At 41.1% G+C, this 17,183-nt stretch overlaps 1 protein-coding gene across 1 annotated transcript; it reads right to left on the bottom strand.

The window, feature by feature from the left end:
• Window positions 1-10,001: 10,001 nt before the first annotated feature.
• Window positions 10,002-14,159, bottom strand: LOC103301327 (spindlin-3). Its single transcript, XM_054713711.1, has 2 exons — window positions 12,982-14,159; window positions 10,002-10,851 (listed from the first exon to the last, which is right to left on the bottom strand). The coding sequence occupies exon 1, from the start codon at window positions 14,157-14,159 to the stop codon at window positions 13,383-13,385; it is 777 nt and encodes a 258-aa protein (XP_054569686.1). The 3' UTR covers window positions 10,002-10,851; window positions 12,982-13,382.
• Between the last annotated feature and the right edge of the window lie 3,024 nt (window positions 14,160-17,183).

Below are 17,183 nucleotides of genomic sequence, written 5' to 3'. Positions count from 1 at the left end.
CCAGCCAGGGCATTAAAAAAATTCTCCCCCACACTTTTTTATTGAATTTAGTGGTTTCAGGTGTACAATTCTACAACACATCATCTATACATTGTATTGTGTGATCATTACCCCAAGTCAAGTCTCTGTCCATCACCATTTATCCCCCCTTTACCTTCTCCACCTACCTCCACTCCCCCTCTCCCTGGCAATCACCACACTGTTGTCCTGTTGTCCGTGCCCATCAGTTTTTTCCTCTTTTTTGCTTAATCCCTCCATCTCCCCCACCCACTCCCCCCCACACACAGCTGTCAGCCTGCTCTCTATGGGTCTGTCACTATTTGCTTATTAGTTCATTTTTACTGAACACTTTCTTTTTTAAAAAAGTATTATTTATTTTTTATTATTATCTATATATATAAAAGCCTAAGCAACTGTCCGACCACTTGACCATCTGACCGTTCGACCGTCCATCCATCCAACCATCCTTCCAGTAGCTATGAAGCACACTGACCACCAGGGGCAGACGCTCAATGCAAGAGCTACCGAGCTGAGGTGACTTGGCAGCTGTGGTTCTGGGGTGACACACCCCAGAACCAGAGAGGAGGGAGCCCAATTCCAGGGTGCGTCACCCAAGAACCGCCCTCTTGCAATCCCGGAACCCTCAGGGGATGTTGGAGAGCCAGTTTCGGCCCGATCTTTGCAGGCCAGGCCAAGGGACCCCACCTGCTGGAGGGACCCCGCTCACTCTGCAGGCGTCCTTCAGGCTTCAGTGCCACCTCAGGTGCAGCTGGCTGGGGAGGGACTGCCGGAGGTTGGCTTCAGGGTGTGTCTGGCCCATCTTGCTCAGTCCCACCCTGCTGGCCACTTTCTAATTAATTTCCTTTCAATGTGCATGAATCTGTGCACCGGGGCATTAGTTTTAAATATATTTTTATTGATTTCAGAGAGGAAGGGAGAAGGAGAGAGAGAGATAGAAACATCAATGATGAGAATCATTGATTGGCTGCTTCCTTCATGCCCCCTACTGGGGATTGAGTCCAAAACCTGGGCTTGTGGCCAGACTGGGAATCGAACCATGACCTTTTGGTTCATAGGTTGATGCTCAACCATTGAGCCACACTGGCTAGGCTACTGAACACTTTCTTGTTTGAATGATTTACAGGAAACTCTTATTGACTTAATTTGGTTTACAGATGGATCTTAAAGACGAACAGGGACATTACAGAGCTGAATTTGCAGTAACTTCCATTGTGGATTTAACTGAAAGGTCTTATTTACCTGAAATAAAATATGTTCAGCAAATCCAATTAATTGCTTTAACTTGAGCTTGTCAATTGACCAAAGATCCAATAGCCAATATTTACACCCATCATCTCTATGCCTCTGGTGTAACTCATGAATTTAGGAATGCTATGGAAGCAATGAGGCTTCTTAACTTCCTCAGGGCAATCTATAAAAATTAAAAAATAGGTTGCAGAATTATTAGATGTCATACAGCAATTGAGAAAATTTGCAATTATCAATATTTCAGGCCATTCTAAACCTACCATCATGGAAGCCAAAGGAAATCATTTAGCTGATGCTGCAGCAAAACAAGCAGCAGTAAGCAATCAAATTATCCAGACATGAGAATGTTTTTTGCTCCCTGCTAAATTAATAAGATTCTTTTTTTTTTTCAGTTCCAAAAAACAGCTACAGAAGAGGAAAAGAAGATACGGCAAAGAATATATACATTCCTATGTTCATAGCAGTGTTATTTACAATAGCTAAGACCTGGAAACAGCCCCAGTGTCCATCAGTAGATGAGTGGATATAAAATCTGTGTATGCCAGTTTGGCTCAGTAGATAAAGTGTCAGCCTGCGAACCAAAGGGTCCTTGGTTTGATTGAGTGAAAGGCATGTACCTTGGTTGCAGGCTCCTCCCTGGCCCACGTCCTGGTCAGGGTGCGTGCAGGAGGCAACCAATCTATGTGTTTCTCTCATATCGATATTCCTCTCTGTCTTTCCCTCTCTCTTCCACTCTAAAAATTAATGGAAAAATATCTTCTGGTGAGGATTAAAAAAAATAGCTATGTACATTTACACAATGGAATACTATGCAACTGTAAAAAAAGATTTCTTACCCTTTGAGACAGCATGGATGGACCTGGGGATTATTATGCTAAGCGAAATAAGCCAGTCAGAGAAAGACAAGTATCACATGATCTCACTCATATGTGGAATCTAATGAACAAAATAAACTGATGAACAACATAGATCCAGAGGCATGGATATGTGGAACAGACTGACAGATCTCAGAGGGGAAGGGTGGGGAGGCAAGAAGAGATGAACCAAAGAACTTATATGCATAGCCCATGCACCCATAATGTGGTGAAGGCCTGGGGTGAGGCCAGGACTAGGTGAAGGGGGGCAAAGGGGGAGACATGGGGGACATCTGTAATACTGTCAATAATAAAAATAATGCTTTACATTTACTAAAAACAAACCAACCTCATAGGATTGTATAATAAATAAGCTTTACTGTATGTGCATTCTTTTAAAAATTGTGCTGCAAGAAACTGTATTTCTGGAAATTACTTTGTTCATAAATTTACCAACCTAAGGAATACTGGTTTAACAGACAATTCACAATTGCTTATGAAGAGACCAACATTCTGCCACCCTGATGCTGCTTTTTCAAGAATTGATTTAAAGCTGTTTATTAAGAAAAAAGACTCAGATAGAACATTTGACACCCCCCCCGCCCCTTTTATAATAAAAAAGATCCAGACAGAGAGACCTGTTTCAGAAAGGGCATCTTAGGATGCAGCCTTCGCCTAATTAGAATTAAGTGTGGAAAGCAAGAGGGCTTCAGGCAGGTGCTGGTTTGCTCAATACCTCCGCCCTCCTGTCTCATAGTTTCTCAGTCTCCTGGAAAGAATTTTGCTGCCATGTGTGTTCCTTTCTGCTCTTCCTCGCTGCCTGAAAATCGCCTATTCTCACTTCTGAAATCGAATACCTTGTTTCCCCCTTTCTCCTTTGTCCAAAATAGGCCTTATATAGACAACTAGGGACCCGTTGCAGGAAGATTCCTGCAAGACTTCCTGCGGGCTTCCCTCCCGCCACCGCCACCTCTCCCACCCCTCCACGCCCAATCCCTCGGCCACTGCCGCCGCCCCCTCTGCGGCTGTGCGCGCCACTGCCGCCGCTGCGCACCCCACCCCACCCCACCCGTCACCACCCACCGCTGCGTGCCCAGCCCCACACGCCCGACCCACCCCACCCTGCCCCGCCCCGCCCGCCACCACCCGCCGCTGTGGCTGCACATGCTTTCCCTCCAGCAGCTGCCTTGCTTTCCACTTTCCCTTCTATGCTGTCTTCAGTCTTCACTCCTCCCTCCCTCAGTGTATGCAAATTAACCGCCATCTTTGTTGGGTTAATTTGCATACTCACTCTGATTGGCTGTGGGTGTAGCGAAGGTACGGTCAATTAGCACTTTCCTCTTTTATTAGTGTAGCTGTTGCCTCACTGTCTTTAGAATTTTCATGGATTTATTATGTCTATGTGAATTACTCATGTATTGAACTTTGATCTTCTGTTAAAAAAAATAAAAGAAGATATGGCAACAAAAGGGGAGAACCTCTTACACCCAGACAGATATGGTTTGGACCCAGTGAAGACTCAATCTTACCTATAAGGGATCAATTGCCTATACTTCAACATGAACTAACACATTGGGGTTCATGGAGTAAACAATATTACAAAAAAACGTCTCCTACTGTAACTCACAAAGTATATAGCAGATGTTCTCTCCATCCAAAATAGAATTTTGGAAAACCACCTCATGAATCTCAGGGATACAAATATGTTAGTTATAATTTGTATTTTCTCTCATTGAGTTGAGGCATTCTCTTGCAGGAGAGCAGCAGCCTTAATGGTAGGTAAATTTTTATTGGAAAAAATAATTCCCAGTTTGGGAATTTCCTCTGAGTTACATAGACTGAGGGATTCATTTCACTGGGCAAATAATGCAATTCATTTTAAAATATTTTTATTTATTTCAGAGAGGAAGGGAGAGGGGGAGAGAGATAGAAACATCAAGGATGAGAGAGAATCATTGATCGGCTGCCTCCTGCATGCCCCCCACTGGGGATTGAGCTCACAACCCAGGCATGTGCCCTTGACCACAGGCCAAAGCTTTATCTACTGAGCCAAACCAGCTATGACTAATGCAATTCATTTTTAACATATGGCCTATTCTACAGCATTTGCATTGTTCTTGTCACCCCTAGTCCTTGATTGGTGGAATTTACAAATGGTACAATTAAAAATTAACTAGTGTCACTCAAATAAATTAAATTAATAAAAACATTCATCACCATACATTTTACAGATTTTTTTTCCTTGTGATGAGAATTTTAAAGATCTACTCTCTTAGCTACTTTCAAATATAAAATACAGTATTATTAACTATTGTTCTCATGATGTACATCATATTCGCATGACTTCTTTATTTTAAGATGGGAAGTTTGTACCTTTAGACTCACTTCACCCATTTTGCCTACCCTCAACCCCTGCCTCTGGCCTCCATTCAATCTGTTCTCTGTATATATGAGCAGGCCAGCACAGTCTATTCTGATAAGGATCTTGAAACTGGTCAAGTGATGGTCTCATGTGCGTCATCTTGGTCTTCAACATCCTGGTTCTATGATTAAAGGTCAGAAAATCTCCTGGAACTGGGATGACTAAAGTTGGAGTCTGTATCTTTTGAAGTTAGTTCCTAGGATTTTTATACAAACATGCTGTTTATCTACAAGCTGCATATTACAGTCAGTGTTTACAGTAATAACATCTAAAGAATGGTGAGTGGGTTACAATTCCCCACTCTTAGAATTTGAGGCTAAACACCTTTTTTAGATGAGAAATGTGAAACCATGAGTTAACCCCTTTAAGTTAAAAAAAGATTCCACATATAAGTGAGATCATACAGTTTTTGTCTTTTTCTGAGGGACTTATTTCAATTAGCATAATGTCCTCAAGGTTCATTCATGTTGCAAATGACAAGATTTCATTCTTTTTGTGGCTAAATAATATTCTGTTGTATGTGTATAATATATAAACATCTTATTTACCTATCGTGCACACTTAGGTTGTTTCTATATCTTTGGTATTGTAAATAACCTAAGTAATGCTAAATAAATGAAAAAGAATACTAAAATGACCATTGGGGTGCATACATTTTTCAAGTTAGTGTTTTTATTTTCTTTTGATAAATACCCAGAACTGGAATTGCTGGATTATATGGTAGTATCATTTTTTTTATTTTTTGAGGAACTTTCATAGTGTTTTCCATAGTGGCTGAACCAATTTACATTCCAACCAATAATTCATAATGGTTCCCTTTTTCCCCACATCATAACCAGCACTTATTAGTTCTTGTCTTTTTTATAATAGCCATTCTAATAGATAGGAGGTGCTGTCTCTTTGTGGTTTTGATTTGCATTCCCCTAATGATTAGATATATTGATAATCTTTTCTTGTACCTATTGGCCATCTGCTTGTCTTCTTTGGGAAAAAAAATGTCTATTCAGATCCTCTGTCCACTTCTTTGTCAGGAACAAGACAAGGATGATCACTTTTACAACTAGTATTCATCATAGTACTGGAAGTCCTTGCCACAGCAATCAGATAAGAAAAAGAAATAAAAGGCATCCAAATATGAAAAGAAGTAAAACTGGCACTATTTGCAGATGACACAATACTACATATAGAAAATCCTAAAGAATACACCAAAAATAACCAAATTAATAAAAGAAATCAGCAAAATAGCAGTATATACAATTAATATACAGAAACTGGTCATGTTCCTGTACACTAATAATGAAGAATCAGAACAAAACAATCCCATTCACAATTGCATCAAAAAGAATAAAATGCCTAGGAATAAACTTACCTAAGGAGGTAAAAGACCTCTACTCTGAAAACATTGAAGAAAGAAATTGAAGACACAAATAAATGGAAGGATACACCATGCTCTTAGGTAGGAGGGATTAATATTGTTAAAGTGATCATATTACCCAAAGCAATTTACAGATTCAATGCAATTCCTATCAAAATACCAATATCATTCTTCTCAGAACTAAAACAAATAATACTGAAATTTATATGGAACCAGAAAAGACCCCAAATAGCTAAAGCAATCTTGAGAAAAAGAACAGAGTTGGAGATATCATGCTCTCTGATCTCAAACTATACCACAAAGTTATAATAATCAAAACAGTATGGTGCTGGCACAAAAATAGACACATAGATCAATGGAACAAAACATAGCACACATAAATAAACCCTCACTTATATCTTTCAACATTTTGAACATGCTATTCCATTCTTTCTTGAACTGTAGAGTTTTAGCTGAGTTAGATTGCCTATTAGGGGGTTCCTTTGTAGATTATATTTCTTTCCCTGCCTGTCTTTAACAGTATTACTTTTTTTTAACAACAACTCAAATTTATTCTATTACAGTTTTAGAAGTCAGCAGATACCACTGAGTCAACAAGGCTGCATTCCTTCTGATGGCGCCAGGAGATAATTTGTTTCCTTACCTTTTCTAACTTTTAGAAGCCACCTGCAGTCCTAGGCTTAAGGCCCCTTCTTCTATCTTCAAAGCCAGGAGTGTAACATCTTCAGATCTCTCACTCTAGTTTCACCCTCACGCTCTTCCTCTCTCTGACTCTACTTCCATCATCAAATCTCCTTTTCTGACTGATCCTGCCTTGTGGTTACATTGGCCCCATCTGAATAATCCGGAACAATCTCCCCATCTTAAGATAGCTGATAACACCTGTAAAGTCTCTTTTGCCATCTAAGGTACCATACTCACAGGGTTTGGGAATTAGGACATGGATATATTGTGGGGGGGGGGGCGGGGGGCATTATTCTGCCAAACATAGTACCTGTGCTCTATGTCTCCTTATGTGAACTTCAGTAATATTTTTCTTTATTATTTATTTTAATTAAATTTAGAGGTAACATTGGTTAATAGCAATATATAATTTTCAGGTGCACAGCAGTATAATTTTATACCTTTATACTCCATAGCATGTTGACCAACATAAGCCTAGTTTCCTTCTTTACCATATTTTTTATTTATTGTTGACACTATTACAGATGTCCCTCATCCCCCCACCACTTTAGTCACCTCCACCCAACCCCTATATCCCCTCCTTCTGGCCATCACCACACTGTTGTCTGTGTCTATATATTTTATATTTTTTAGCAATTCACCCTCCTCCACCCCTTCTCTCTGGAAACCACCATTATGTTGTCAGTAGCTATGAGTTTGTTTTTGTTTGCTTTGTTAGTTTTTGTTACTTCTTTGCTTTTTACTCCACATATGAGTGAAAACATACATTTTTTGTCCTTTTCCACCTGTCTTATTTCACTTAGCATAATACTCTCAAGATCCATCCATATATTCACAGATGGCTTAATTTCCTAGGCCAGTGTTTTTCAATCAGTATTGGTGATGATGTTAAGAATTACCTGGGATGTCTAGTGCTAGTAGAGCTGTTTCAGGTTTTCCCACTTGCCTACCAAGATATTTTGATTCATTGAATCGAAGGTGAGGCTAGCAATTTATATTTTAGGAAGTACCCCAGGTAAATTTATTATCAGGTAAGTTAAGGAAATAATGATTCTGTCCTCACACAATTGCCACCTACAACTTAGTGATTCTCAACATGGGGGGTCTCAGAACCAGGAGCATCAGTGTCCTGTAAGAACTTTTTAGAAGTGTATATCCTTGGACCCCACCCTAGACCTGCTGAATCACAATATCTGTTGGTGGGCCCCAGCAATCTGTACTTTAACAAGTTCTCCAGGTGATTCTAATATGTGCTAAAGTTTGAGGACTATTATATGTTTAATAACTTTTAAAAATTGATTTTAGAGAGGAAGGAAGAGGGAGAGAGAGATAGAAACATCAATGATTAGAGAGAATCCTTGATCGGCTGCCTCCTGCATGCCCCCTACTGGGGATCAAGCCCACAACCTGGGCATGTGCCCTTGACTAGAATTAAACCCAGGACCCTTCTGTCCGAAGGCCAATGTTCTATCCACTGAGCCAAATCAGCTAGGGCAAGAACTATTATATTAAACAAAGTCCAATTCTAGCCAACAACAGTTTAACCCCAGAACTTCCAGGCACAAGATGATATAAGGTGAAGTAGCCTGGTAAAGCTCTCTATCTCCCAGAAAGTATATTCACCAAAGATATGTCTCCAAGGGAGACCTTTTTAGAGAACCAAAAGAGGCTGGCTGACCAGAGGACTTACTTTACTTCCAGGGCAGGGAGTCCTTGTCTAACAGGTTATGATATTCTTTTAACCAGAAACTATTTTTTTCTACTTCCTCCATTTTTAAAATGGTAGCTTTCCCTTGGTTATTTCTTCCCAATTGCATATTGGGTATGTTGGGGTGAAGGGTAGTTTATAATTTAACTGCAGGTGACGAGACTGCTAGGATGATGGATCTGAAGATGGCTGCATATCAACTAGAGATCTAAATGCTAAAATGCAGTAACTGGAAAAGACTAGGTTTTTCCCCTTTGAAAACATAAATTCACTACATGTAGGTGTGAACATTTTTCAAAGTAGATACGTAGGAAGAGAGGTGTCCCTGGACGCTTGCTACCCAAAATAAGAAGCAATACTAGCCCTAACCGGTTTGGCTCAGTGGATAGAGCGTCGGCCTGTGGACTGAAAGATCCCAGGTTCGATTCCGGTCAAGGGCATGTACCTTAGTTGCAGGCATATCCCCAGTGGGGGGTGTGCAGGAGGCAGCTGATCGATGTTTCTCTCCCATCGATGTTTCTAACTCTCTATCCCTCTCACTTCCTTGCTGTAAAAATTCAATAAAATATAAATTTTAAAAAAAAGAAGCAATACTAGACATTTGTGATTGGTTCAGGGCATTCACTCCTCATGCCCTTGATTTTACTAGGAATCCATTTGGTTCTAGGGAGAGACATCTTAGGATTCGGGAATGGAACACACGCCCTGGCTAAGCCATTCAGTGCATTGCATTTAATCCACGAGACGTCAGTGACTGATCCAGATATGTGGCCTAAGTCATTTCAGAATGCATCACAGCACACAGGTTATTTATTTTTGTCTAGACTGGAACTGTGGTAGCTTGGAACTGCTGGTCCAATTTTGCTACCACGAGGAAAGGAAAACTGAGAATGAAATTGACATATAGAGTAGGGAAAACACTAAATAATCACACACTGAGCCTGAGCCTCAATCAAACTATGCCTGAAGCCCATCTAACCTCTGGATTATTTTAGTTACATGAATTAATGATGTTTGGTAACTGTTTAAACCTGTTTAAAATAGGTTTCCTGTTACATGTAGTAAAGTATTCTATTAGAAAAGGCAAATAAAAACTATCATAAATTTTCATATAACAGTATACGTGACTGCAAGTTGGAATAAAAAAATATTGTTCATTTTTGGGTTACTTATTATATCACCTTAACTTTTTCCCACAGCTTCAATTTATAGTTGAGTTTCCCTTTAACTTACCTCAATAAAAATATGCAGGCCTCTCTCAAGGAGTTCCTTCCACAGAATCCATCATGTTCACATACATTTCACTTTCTACTAGTTAGAAAAATTTGCCAGGCAGAAATGGTGGGTTTGCAGGTATGTGTAAGTTTTCATTAAACCAGATTCTGGTTTGGAGGTTTGAATTAGTCACACCTCCCTTCCCCTCTAGATTCTAAATCAACTAAAAAATACACACAGGTCACCAGCCTGGTGTGGCTCAGTGGTTGAGGGTTGACCTACGAACCAGGAGGTCACAATTCCATTCCCAGTCAGGGCACATGCCTGGGTTGTGGGCTCAATCCCCAGCGGGGGGCATGCAGGAGGCAGCCAATCAATGATTCTCTCTCATCATTGATGTTTCTCTCTCTCTCTCTCTCTCTCTCTCCCTTCCTCTTTGTAATAAATAATAAAAAATACACACAGGCATCAAAGTGGGATTAAATATCAGCTTTAATATATTGTTAAGTGAAAAAGCAAAATTCAGAACAGCATGTATAATATGCCACCATTAGTATAAAAAACTGATATACACACATACATACATAATATGCTTGTACATACATGGATTATCTCTGAAAGCATACATAGTAACTGGTAACAGTGGTTACCTTTGAAAAGTGGGACTGAGGGACTGAGGTAAGGAGGAGAAGGGGGAAAGAAAATTAGTTTTTACTTTATAACCTTTAGTACCATTGCATTTTTACCAGAAACAGGTGTTTTTCTCCAAAAACAATTTATATATTAACATTTTTAAAAGAGAAAAATCGATACCAGCTTTATTACTGATAGATCTAGACTGGAGAACATGCTTTGGACCTGAGCCTGGAATGTAGTTCTACCCCAAGGGGAAAGTAGACATTTACTCAGCCATGTAGTGAAGGGCTACCTTCTTTCCCGTACCATGCTGTGAGAAAATGAGCTGAAGAGCCAAGAGAGGACTAGGCTGCTTATCCATACTAACCCTTTTTTTTCAATTTTACCAAGTTATTCCTCCTCCCAGAAGGAAGACTGAATGAGGGGCAAGTGGAGGTGGGTAGAAGTTTTCTTTCAAATACTTGTGAGAGTCCTTTATTTTATTTTATTTTTTCTTGAGTCAGGAACATGGAGAGAGACATAAGATAGATCACATCATATCCATGGACATTTTTGTTCTCTAAGCCATAGTGGTCAACACCCAAGACTATGGCTGTCCCCTATGGGGAAGACCAACATTATCTTAGGAATATCCTGCTTCCATCTGTGGAAGACTGGTGAGCAGTTCTGCTTTTGACCCTAGAAGGCTCTGAAATAAGTCAGAATAGAGCAGTCATTAAAATTAATTCCAAGGCTACATTATACCCCAGGCTGAAAATTCACTCACTATTTTATCCCTAATTTATAATTATGTCCAACCACATTATATGATTTAGTTTACAAAGATTACACAATGAACCCCAAAGATAGCATATTAAAATACTCCAAAAATTAGAATATCAACTACATAATGAAAATGCCTTAATTTGAACTATATAAAACCCACTCTAATGATTGAACTCCAAGGGAGAAAGGAATGCTCCTAATTAAATTTCTATTTGAAAGTCCAAAGGAATTAAAGTCCAAAATTTTGCCTTTCACATTTTCTTGTTTTTCTCATTTCAGCCATACGGATCCCACAGAGATGTCTGGACAGATGTATGGTTCCTTCAGCAGCCACAGACTGGGCTGTCTTCATCTTGATTAGGTGTAGTTCCTTCAGGACTTTAGAAGCTGAATTAATCTAACCTCACAACTTCATGTTATATCTTTTTAAGAGTCCACAGTATCAATAGGTCAAAAGATGACCACAGGCCTCGCCGGCGTTGCTCAGTGGTTGAGCGTCGATCTATGAACCAGAAGGTGACGGGTTCTATTCCCAGTCAGGGCACATGCCCAGGTTGGGGGCTCAATCCCCAGTGTGGGGCGTGCAGGAGGCAGCCAATCAATGATTCTCTCTCATCATTGATGTTTCTATCTCTCTCTCTCTCTTACCTCTCTGAAATCAATAAAAACATATTTTAAAAAAGATGACCACAGTATCATCTTCACACCCCAAAATTAGAAAGCACACTAGTTCCCAGTCACTGGAAGCAGACTTATGTTACCAGGACTTAATACAGAGGACAGAGAAAACATGGGAGAAAAGAGACTGTTTTCTTGGTTTCATCCTCAGCAGGATGCTAGTCTGTCTGTGCTAGCAGTCCAGAATCCATGACCTGTGAACTTAAACTAACTTGGAAGATATTTCCCAAGTGTTTGATTGTATTGCCACACGTCCCAGCCCCATATTTGCAGAAGTCCAAGGCCTGTCTGTTACTGTTAATGGAGCTTGTACAGAGATCCAGTGTGAAAATGTTGGCTTTTGCCAGGTGCTTCTCTCCAAAACCTTATTTTTAATCTTTTCCCCTAGGCTTTGGTTAGCCTTCACCAGTGCCTTCAATAATGGAAGGTACAGTACCCATTCCATTACTTATTTTTCTGCCACAGTAGGGCTCACCCTTTTGTGCATATGAGTATCTCAGGACCAGACAACAAACAGGAAAAAGTTGAAAAACAAAACACTAATAAGTACCCATTAGATTTCTATCTACCAATGCCAGCATTACGCTCTTAAAATATCATTAAGCTTATTGATCATCTGGCACTGATTCTAATCTATGTGTTCCATAGTTCTTCTAGGACAACATGAAAGATGAGCCCACCAGTGTATACGAGGAAGTCTTTCATAGTTCTAGCAAGTGTCTTGCCCACCTCATATGCTGGGACTCAAAAGTTCCCTAAGAATCAAATCTAAAACTTAATCTAAAAGTTCTGAGTCTCTCTCGGTATAGAAAGAAATCTGTATCTCAGCCTGATTCCAGGTTTTTGCCCTTTTAATTTTGAGGTCCTGGACAGACTTGACAACACTTGATAAACTCAGGCTTTACCGTGTGACTGAGAACTCTAGCTAAATCCTGGCTTAATGCTCGATTGGGTTGGCAAAGACTATTTGTGCTAAAGTCTGCCTGCAGGGCCTGCGTGTGTTAAAACCCACTCCATGTCTACAGGTCCTACCCAGAGTTATTGCAGACAACAGAGGCTCTAATACCATTGATGAAAAACCTTGATTTCTCCACTTGGGAGTTCAGTTCCCAAATGCTTGCCCTCTTATTAATTTCATAAGGTTTCTCAGCCTATACTTATATGCTAAAATGAAAAGTAATTACCCTCTTGATTTTGCAACAAGTTGAGCAATAGATGTAAGAACCAGAAAGGGAGCGATATGTTCGTCTTACTCTCAGTACGGACAGAATTGAAAATGCAACTTGGACAGGAGACCAAAATGGCTTCCCACTCGTCCTCAAATTACACTTTGAAGCTACCTAGAGGGAAGAGTTAAAGTTGCAAAGAAACTTACCCAGCCAGTCATACCTAATATCTCCGGAAGCTTCATAGTTCAATGAGTAGAGAGAGTCCGAGCGCCCAAAAGAATGAGGCAACAGGTGTTCACCTACATTTAAACTATTAACACCAGCAAAGATAGACGTATGGGCCAATGGATGTCAGACTTTACCCTTCTCACTAATTAGATAAATCAATCACTCTCCTGTGGGAAGGAACCTGTAAAAAAAGGATGGAGAGAAGGGCAAAAGCTTTCTTCCAAAAATGTCTGAGTCTCAGTTCCTTTTTCTTTGGCCAGGCAAAAAGCATGCAGAAAGCGAGAAGATGGTTCTTACAAATTGGAAAGCAATCAAAGACTTGGTGTGTGCACAGATTTTACAAATAGTCTCACATATTTGGCAAATTTCAAGATGACTTCTAGGTTGTTTTTACCAAATCGTAGACATAGATATGGAAATCGTCGTCAAATTTGATGAAGTACACAGAGGGTTTTGCTTCTACCTGATGAATGACCATGCCAGTTCTCTTGGAGCCATCGTCTTTGGCATATTCCACCTGTTTACCTACTAGGCTGTCTATGACTTCTCCTGGCTCCCTCTCTGCAGGAGAAGAATCATTGGCCTCAGGAAGGATGCGTAGGTCACCGTCTTTATAATCATCTAAGAGCTGGTACATATATAAAACAGGATCCTTCTCATAGGTAATGTAAAACCATGTTTTCATGACAGGTGCCTGAGCCAAGACCATCCCCCTCCATTCATTTTTGGAACCTTCCTCTGTCTCAAAAATATGTTCCACTGCTTTGCCAATCAGAATTTCTGTTAAGTGTGAATCACTGATGGGAGATGATGCAATTCTATTAGGAAAGACTTCAAGTGATGACACTCTTTCATCTTTATGCAGTTCCAGTCCATAAACACAGTCAAAGCCATCATATTTGATAAGATACAGAGAGGGATTTACAGGTACCTGATCCAGAACGGTTCCCTTCCACTGTACTAGAGGCTCATCTCCGTCTTTCCATCCGTGCCGAATTCTGCAGCCCACGATGTTCCTCTGAGGCTGGGAGGGGGGTCTGCTCCTGTGTTTCTTGTGTGCAGCCTTTCTCTTCATCACGGAAACCGGCACACCGGCATGCCTTGAGCCTGTTCTGGACCGCTGCTCTGCAGCCGCCTTTGCGAACGGCGGCTTCATGCCTGAGAGGAGCACAGTTGCAAGGCAGGCCAAGAAAGGAAATTGAGAAAAAATCAATTCAAAGTATGACACGCTGAGCTTTGTCTCCTAATTAGTGCACTCCGTGCACCCACGCCTAAGTTTCTCCCGAAGGCTGGAAATCAAGGTATCCTGGCGTGTGCCTGCAGTAACCTTCCTCCCCGGTTCGTTCCAGCTACGCAAGAGAGAGAGAGAGAGAGAGAGAGAGAGAGAGAGAGAGAGAGAGAGAGAGAGAGTTGCCGTTAGGGTCAAAGAAATAGGGGGCATCCTCTATTCCTCCCACCCGGCTTCCAACATTGTGCCAAGTGGCACAGACTCCCCAAAGCCTCACGTGCCCAAATCAGGCACTTTGCTACCTTCGCTGTGTGCCTGGAGGGGAAAGATGATCAGCAGGCGCCAAGAAGGGAGCTCGCAAAAGCTGGTGGAGGAGGAGGATCCTTAGACGAAGTGCGTGGCAGGCAGGCGAAGAGGATGGCGGCTGCGTCTCCAGCACGGAGCTCAGGGGCCCGCTGCGTCCCAGTCGGCAGCAGAGGCCCCTGTGCCACTTCGGGATCCCACCAGCCGCTACTGCTGCAGCAGTCTCCTCCCTCTCTGTATCTCAGCTTCCTGCCAGGAGAGTGGCCTCCCCTTCCTGCCAAACAACGTGTGCCCTCCTCCCCCAACTCTCACGCCCACCTCTGCCCGGAGCTTGGGAAGCGCTTCTTGGTTCCTGGACCTGCCCCTTTCCAAATCAGGAGCAGCCCCGCTCACCTCCCCCCTAGCGTCTCTTTCTCCAGTTCAGAGCCCCTGGGCTCCCCACTCCCACACTACCTTAGCCCAACCTCGGTGCCCCTGCCCCATCTGCTTTCCATCTTCTAGGAATTCGCCCTTTCCTTTACCCCGTGCTTTTCTGGAGTTATTCTTTATATACAGAAACCTGCCCTTCCTGTCATTTAAAGGGATTTGTGGTAAAATGAGAGAAATGCATTAGTGCTCAGTCTGCCATCTTGACCCAGTCTCTAGGTAATTTTAACTCCCTGGTCATTCCCAGACTTTACTTCTTGAGGATAATTTTTTTTTCTTTTCTCTTTCTCTCCTTTTTTCACTGATTGCTAAAGAATTGTATGCACAATGTGGGCATGGTGCAAAACTCAGAAAATTGACATGAAGAAAATCAAGTGTAAGCTCACCTCCCATTCCCCACACCTCAGAGCAAACTATGAACATTTTACATTGCCTTTTCAATAAGCACTTACAAAACTGGAATAATTTTGCATATGCATTTTCATGGTATACTCTTTTCCATATAGAATAGATAATTGCTCAGTTTATTTATTTTTTTAAATATATTTTATTGATTTTTTACAGAGAGGAAGAGAGAGGGATAGAGAGTTAGAAACTTCGATGAGAGAGAAACATTGATCACCTGCCTCATGCACACCCCCTATTGGGGATGTGCCCGCAACCAAGGTACATGCCCTTGACCGGAATCGAACCTGGGACCTTTCAGTCCCCAAGTCGATGCTCTATCCACTGAGCCAAACCGGTTAGGGCTGCTCAGTTTATTAGATATTGTCTTATACATTTTTGTAGTACCTTCATTAAAATCAGCATAAGGATATTTTCATAATTTAACCATTCTCTCCAATCAGATGTTTAGTTTTGTAAACAAAAGCTTATAAATGATGCTTGCACATGAATTATTAATCTGTTCTTTTTTATTGTTTAAAGTATTACATATGTCTCATTTCCCCCCTCCCCCCGAATGACCACCCCGGCCCCTCCCACCCCCCAAGACAAATCCCCACCACCCCAGTATCTGTCCATTGGTTATGCTAATATGCATGCATACAAGTCCTTTGGTTGCTCTCTAACCCGCCCCTCCCCTGCCTTCTCTCTGAGGTTGGATGGTCTGTTCAGTATTACCCTGTCTCTGGATCTATTTTTGTTCATCAGTTTATATTGATGATTATATCCCACATATGAATGAGATCATGTGATATTTATCTTTCTCTGACTGGCTTATTTCACTTAGCATAATGCCCTCCAGGTCCATCCATGCTGTTGCAAATGGTAAGAGTTCTTTTTTACAGCAGCATAGTATTCCATTGTGTAGATGTACCACAGATTTTTAATCCACTCATCTGCTGATGGGCACTTAGGCTGTTTCCAACTCTTAGCTATTGTAAATTGTGCTGCTGTGAACACAGGGGTGCATATATCCTTTCTGATTGGTGTTTCTGGTTTCTTGGGATATAGTCCTAGAAGTGGGATTACTGGTTCAAATGGGAGTTCCATTTTTAACTTTTTCAGGAAACTCCATACTGTTCTCCACAGTGACTGCACCAGTCTGCATTCCTACCAGCAGTGCACGAGGGTTCCTTTTTCTCTGAATCCTTGCCAGCACTTGTCATTTGTTGATTTGTTGATGATAGGCCATTCTGACAGGTGTGAGATGGTACCTCATTGTTGTTTTGATTTGCATCTCTCAGATGAATAGTGACTTTGAGCATGTTTTCATATGTCTCTTGGCCTTCTGTGTGTCCTCTTTCAAAAAGTGTCTTTTTAGGTCCTTTGCCCATTTTTAATTGGATTATCTTCCTTTTGTTAAGTTGTATGAGTTCCCTGTAAATTTTGGAGATTAAACCCTTATCTGAAATAAGCATTGGCAAATATGTTCTCCTATGCAGTGGGCTTTCTTGTTGTTTTGTTGGTTTCTTTTGCTGTGCAGAAGCTTTTTATTTTGATGTAGTCCCATTTGTTTACTTCCTCCTTAGTTTCCATTGCCCTAGGAGCTGTATCAGTAAAGATACTGCTATGACATATGTCTGATATTTTGCTGCCTATGGAGTCTTCTAAAATTTTTATGGTTTCCCTTCTTATATTTAAGTCCTTTAACCATTTTGAGTTTGTTTGTGTATGGTATAAGTTGCTGATTTAGTTTCATTTTTTTGCATGTATCTGACCAAATTTCCTAGCACCATTTATTGAAGAGACTGTCTTGACTCCATTGTATGCTCTTGCCTC

The sequence above is a fragment of the Eptesicus fuscus genome, chromosome 1 (genome assembly GCF_027574615.1).
Source record: "Eptesicus fuscus isolate TK198812 chromosome 1, DD_ASM_mEF_20220401, whole genome shotgun sequence".
NCBI classification, from domain to species: domain Eukaryota; kingdom Metazoa; phylum Chordata; class Mammalia; order Chiroptera; family Vespertilionidae; genus Eptesicus; species Eptesicus fuscus.
The sequence above is the reverse complement of the archived record's forward strand: the minus strand, read 5'-3'. Positions and strand labels throughout refer to the sequence as shown.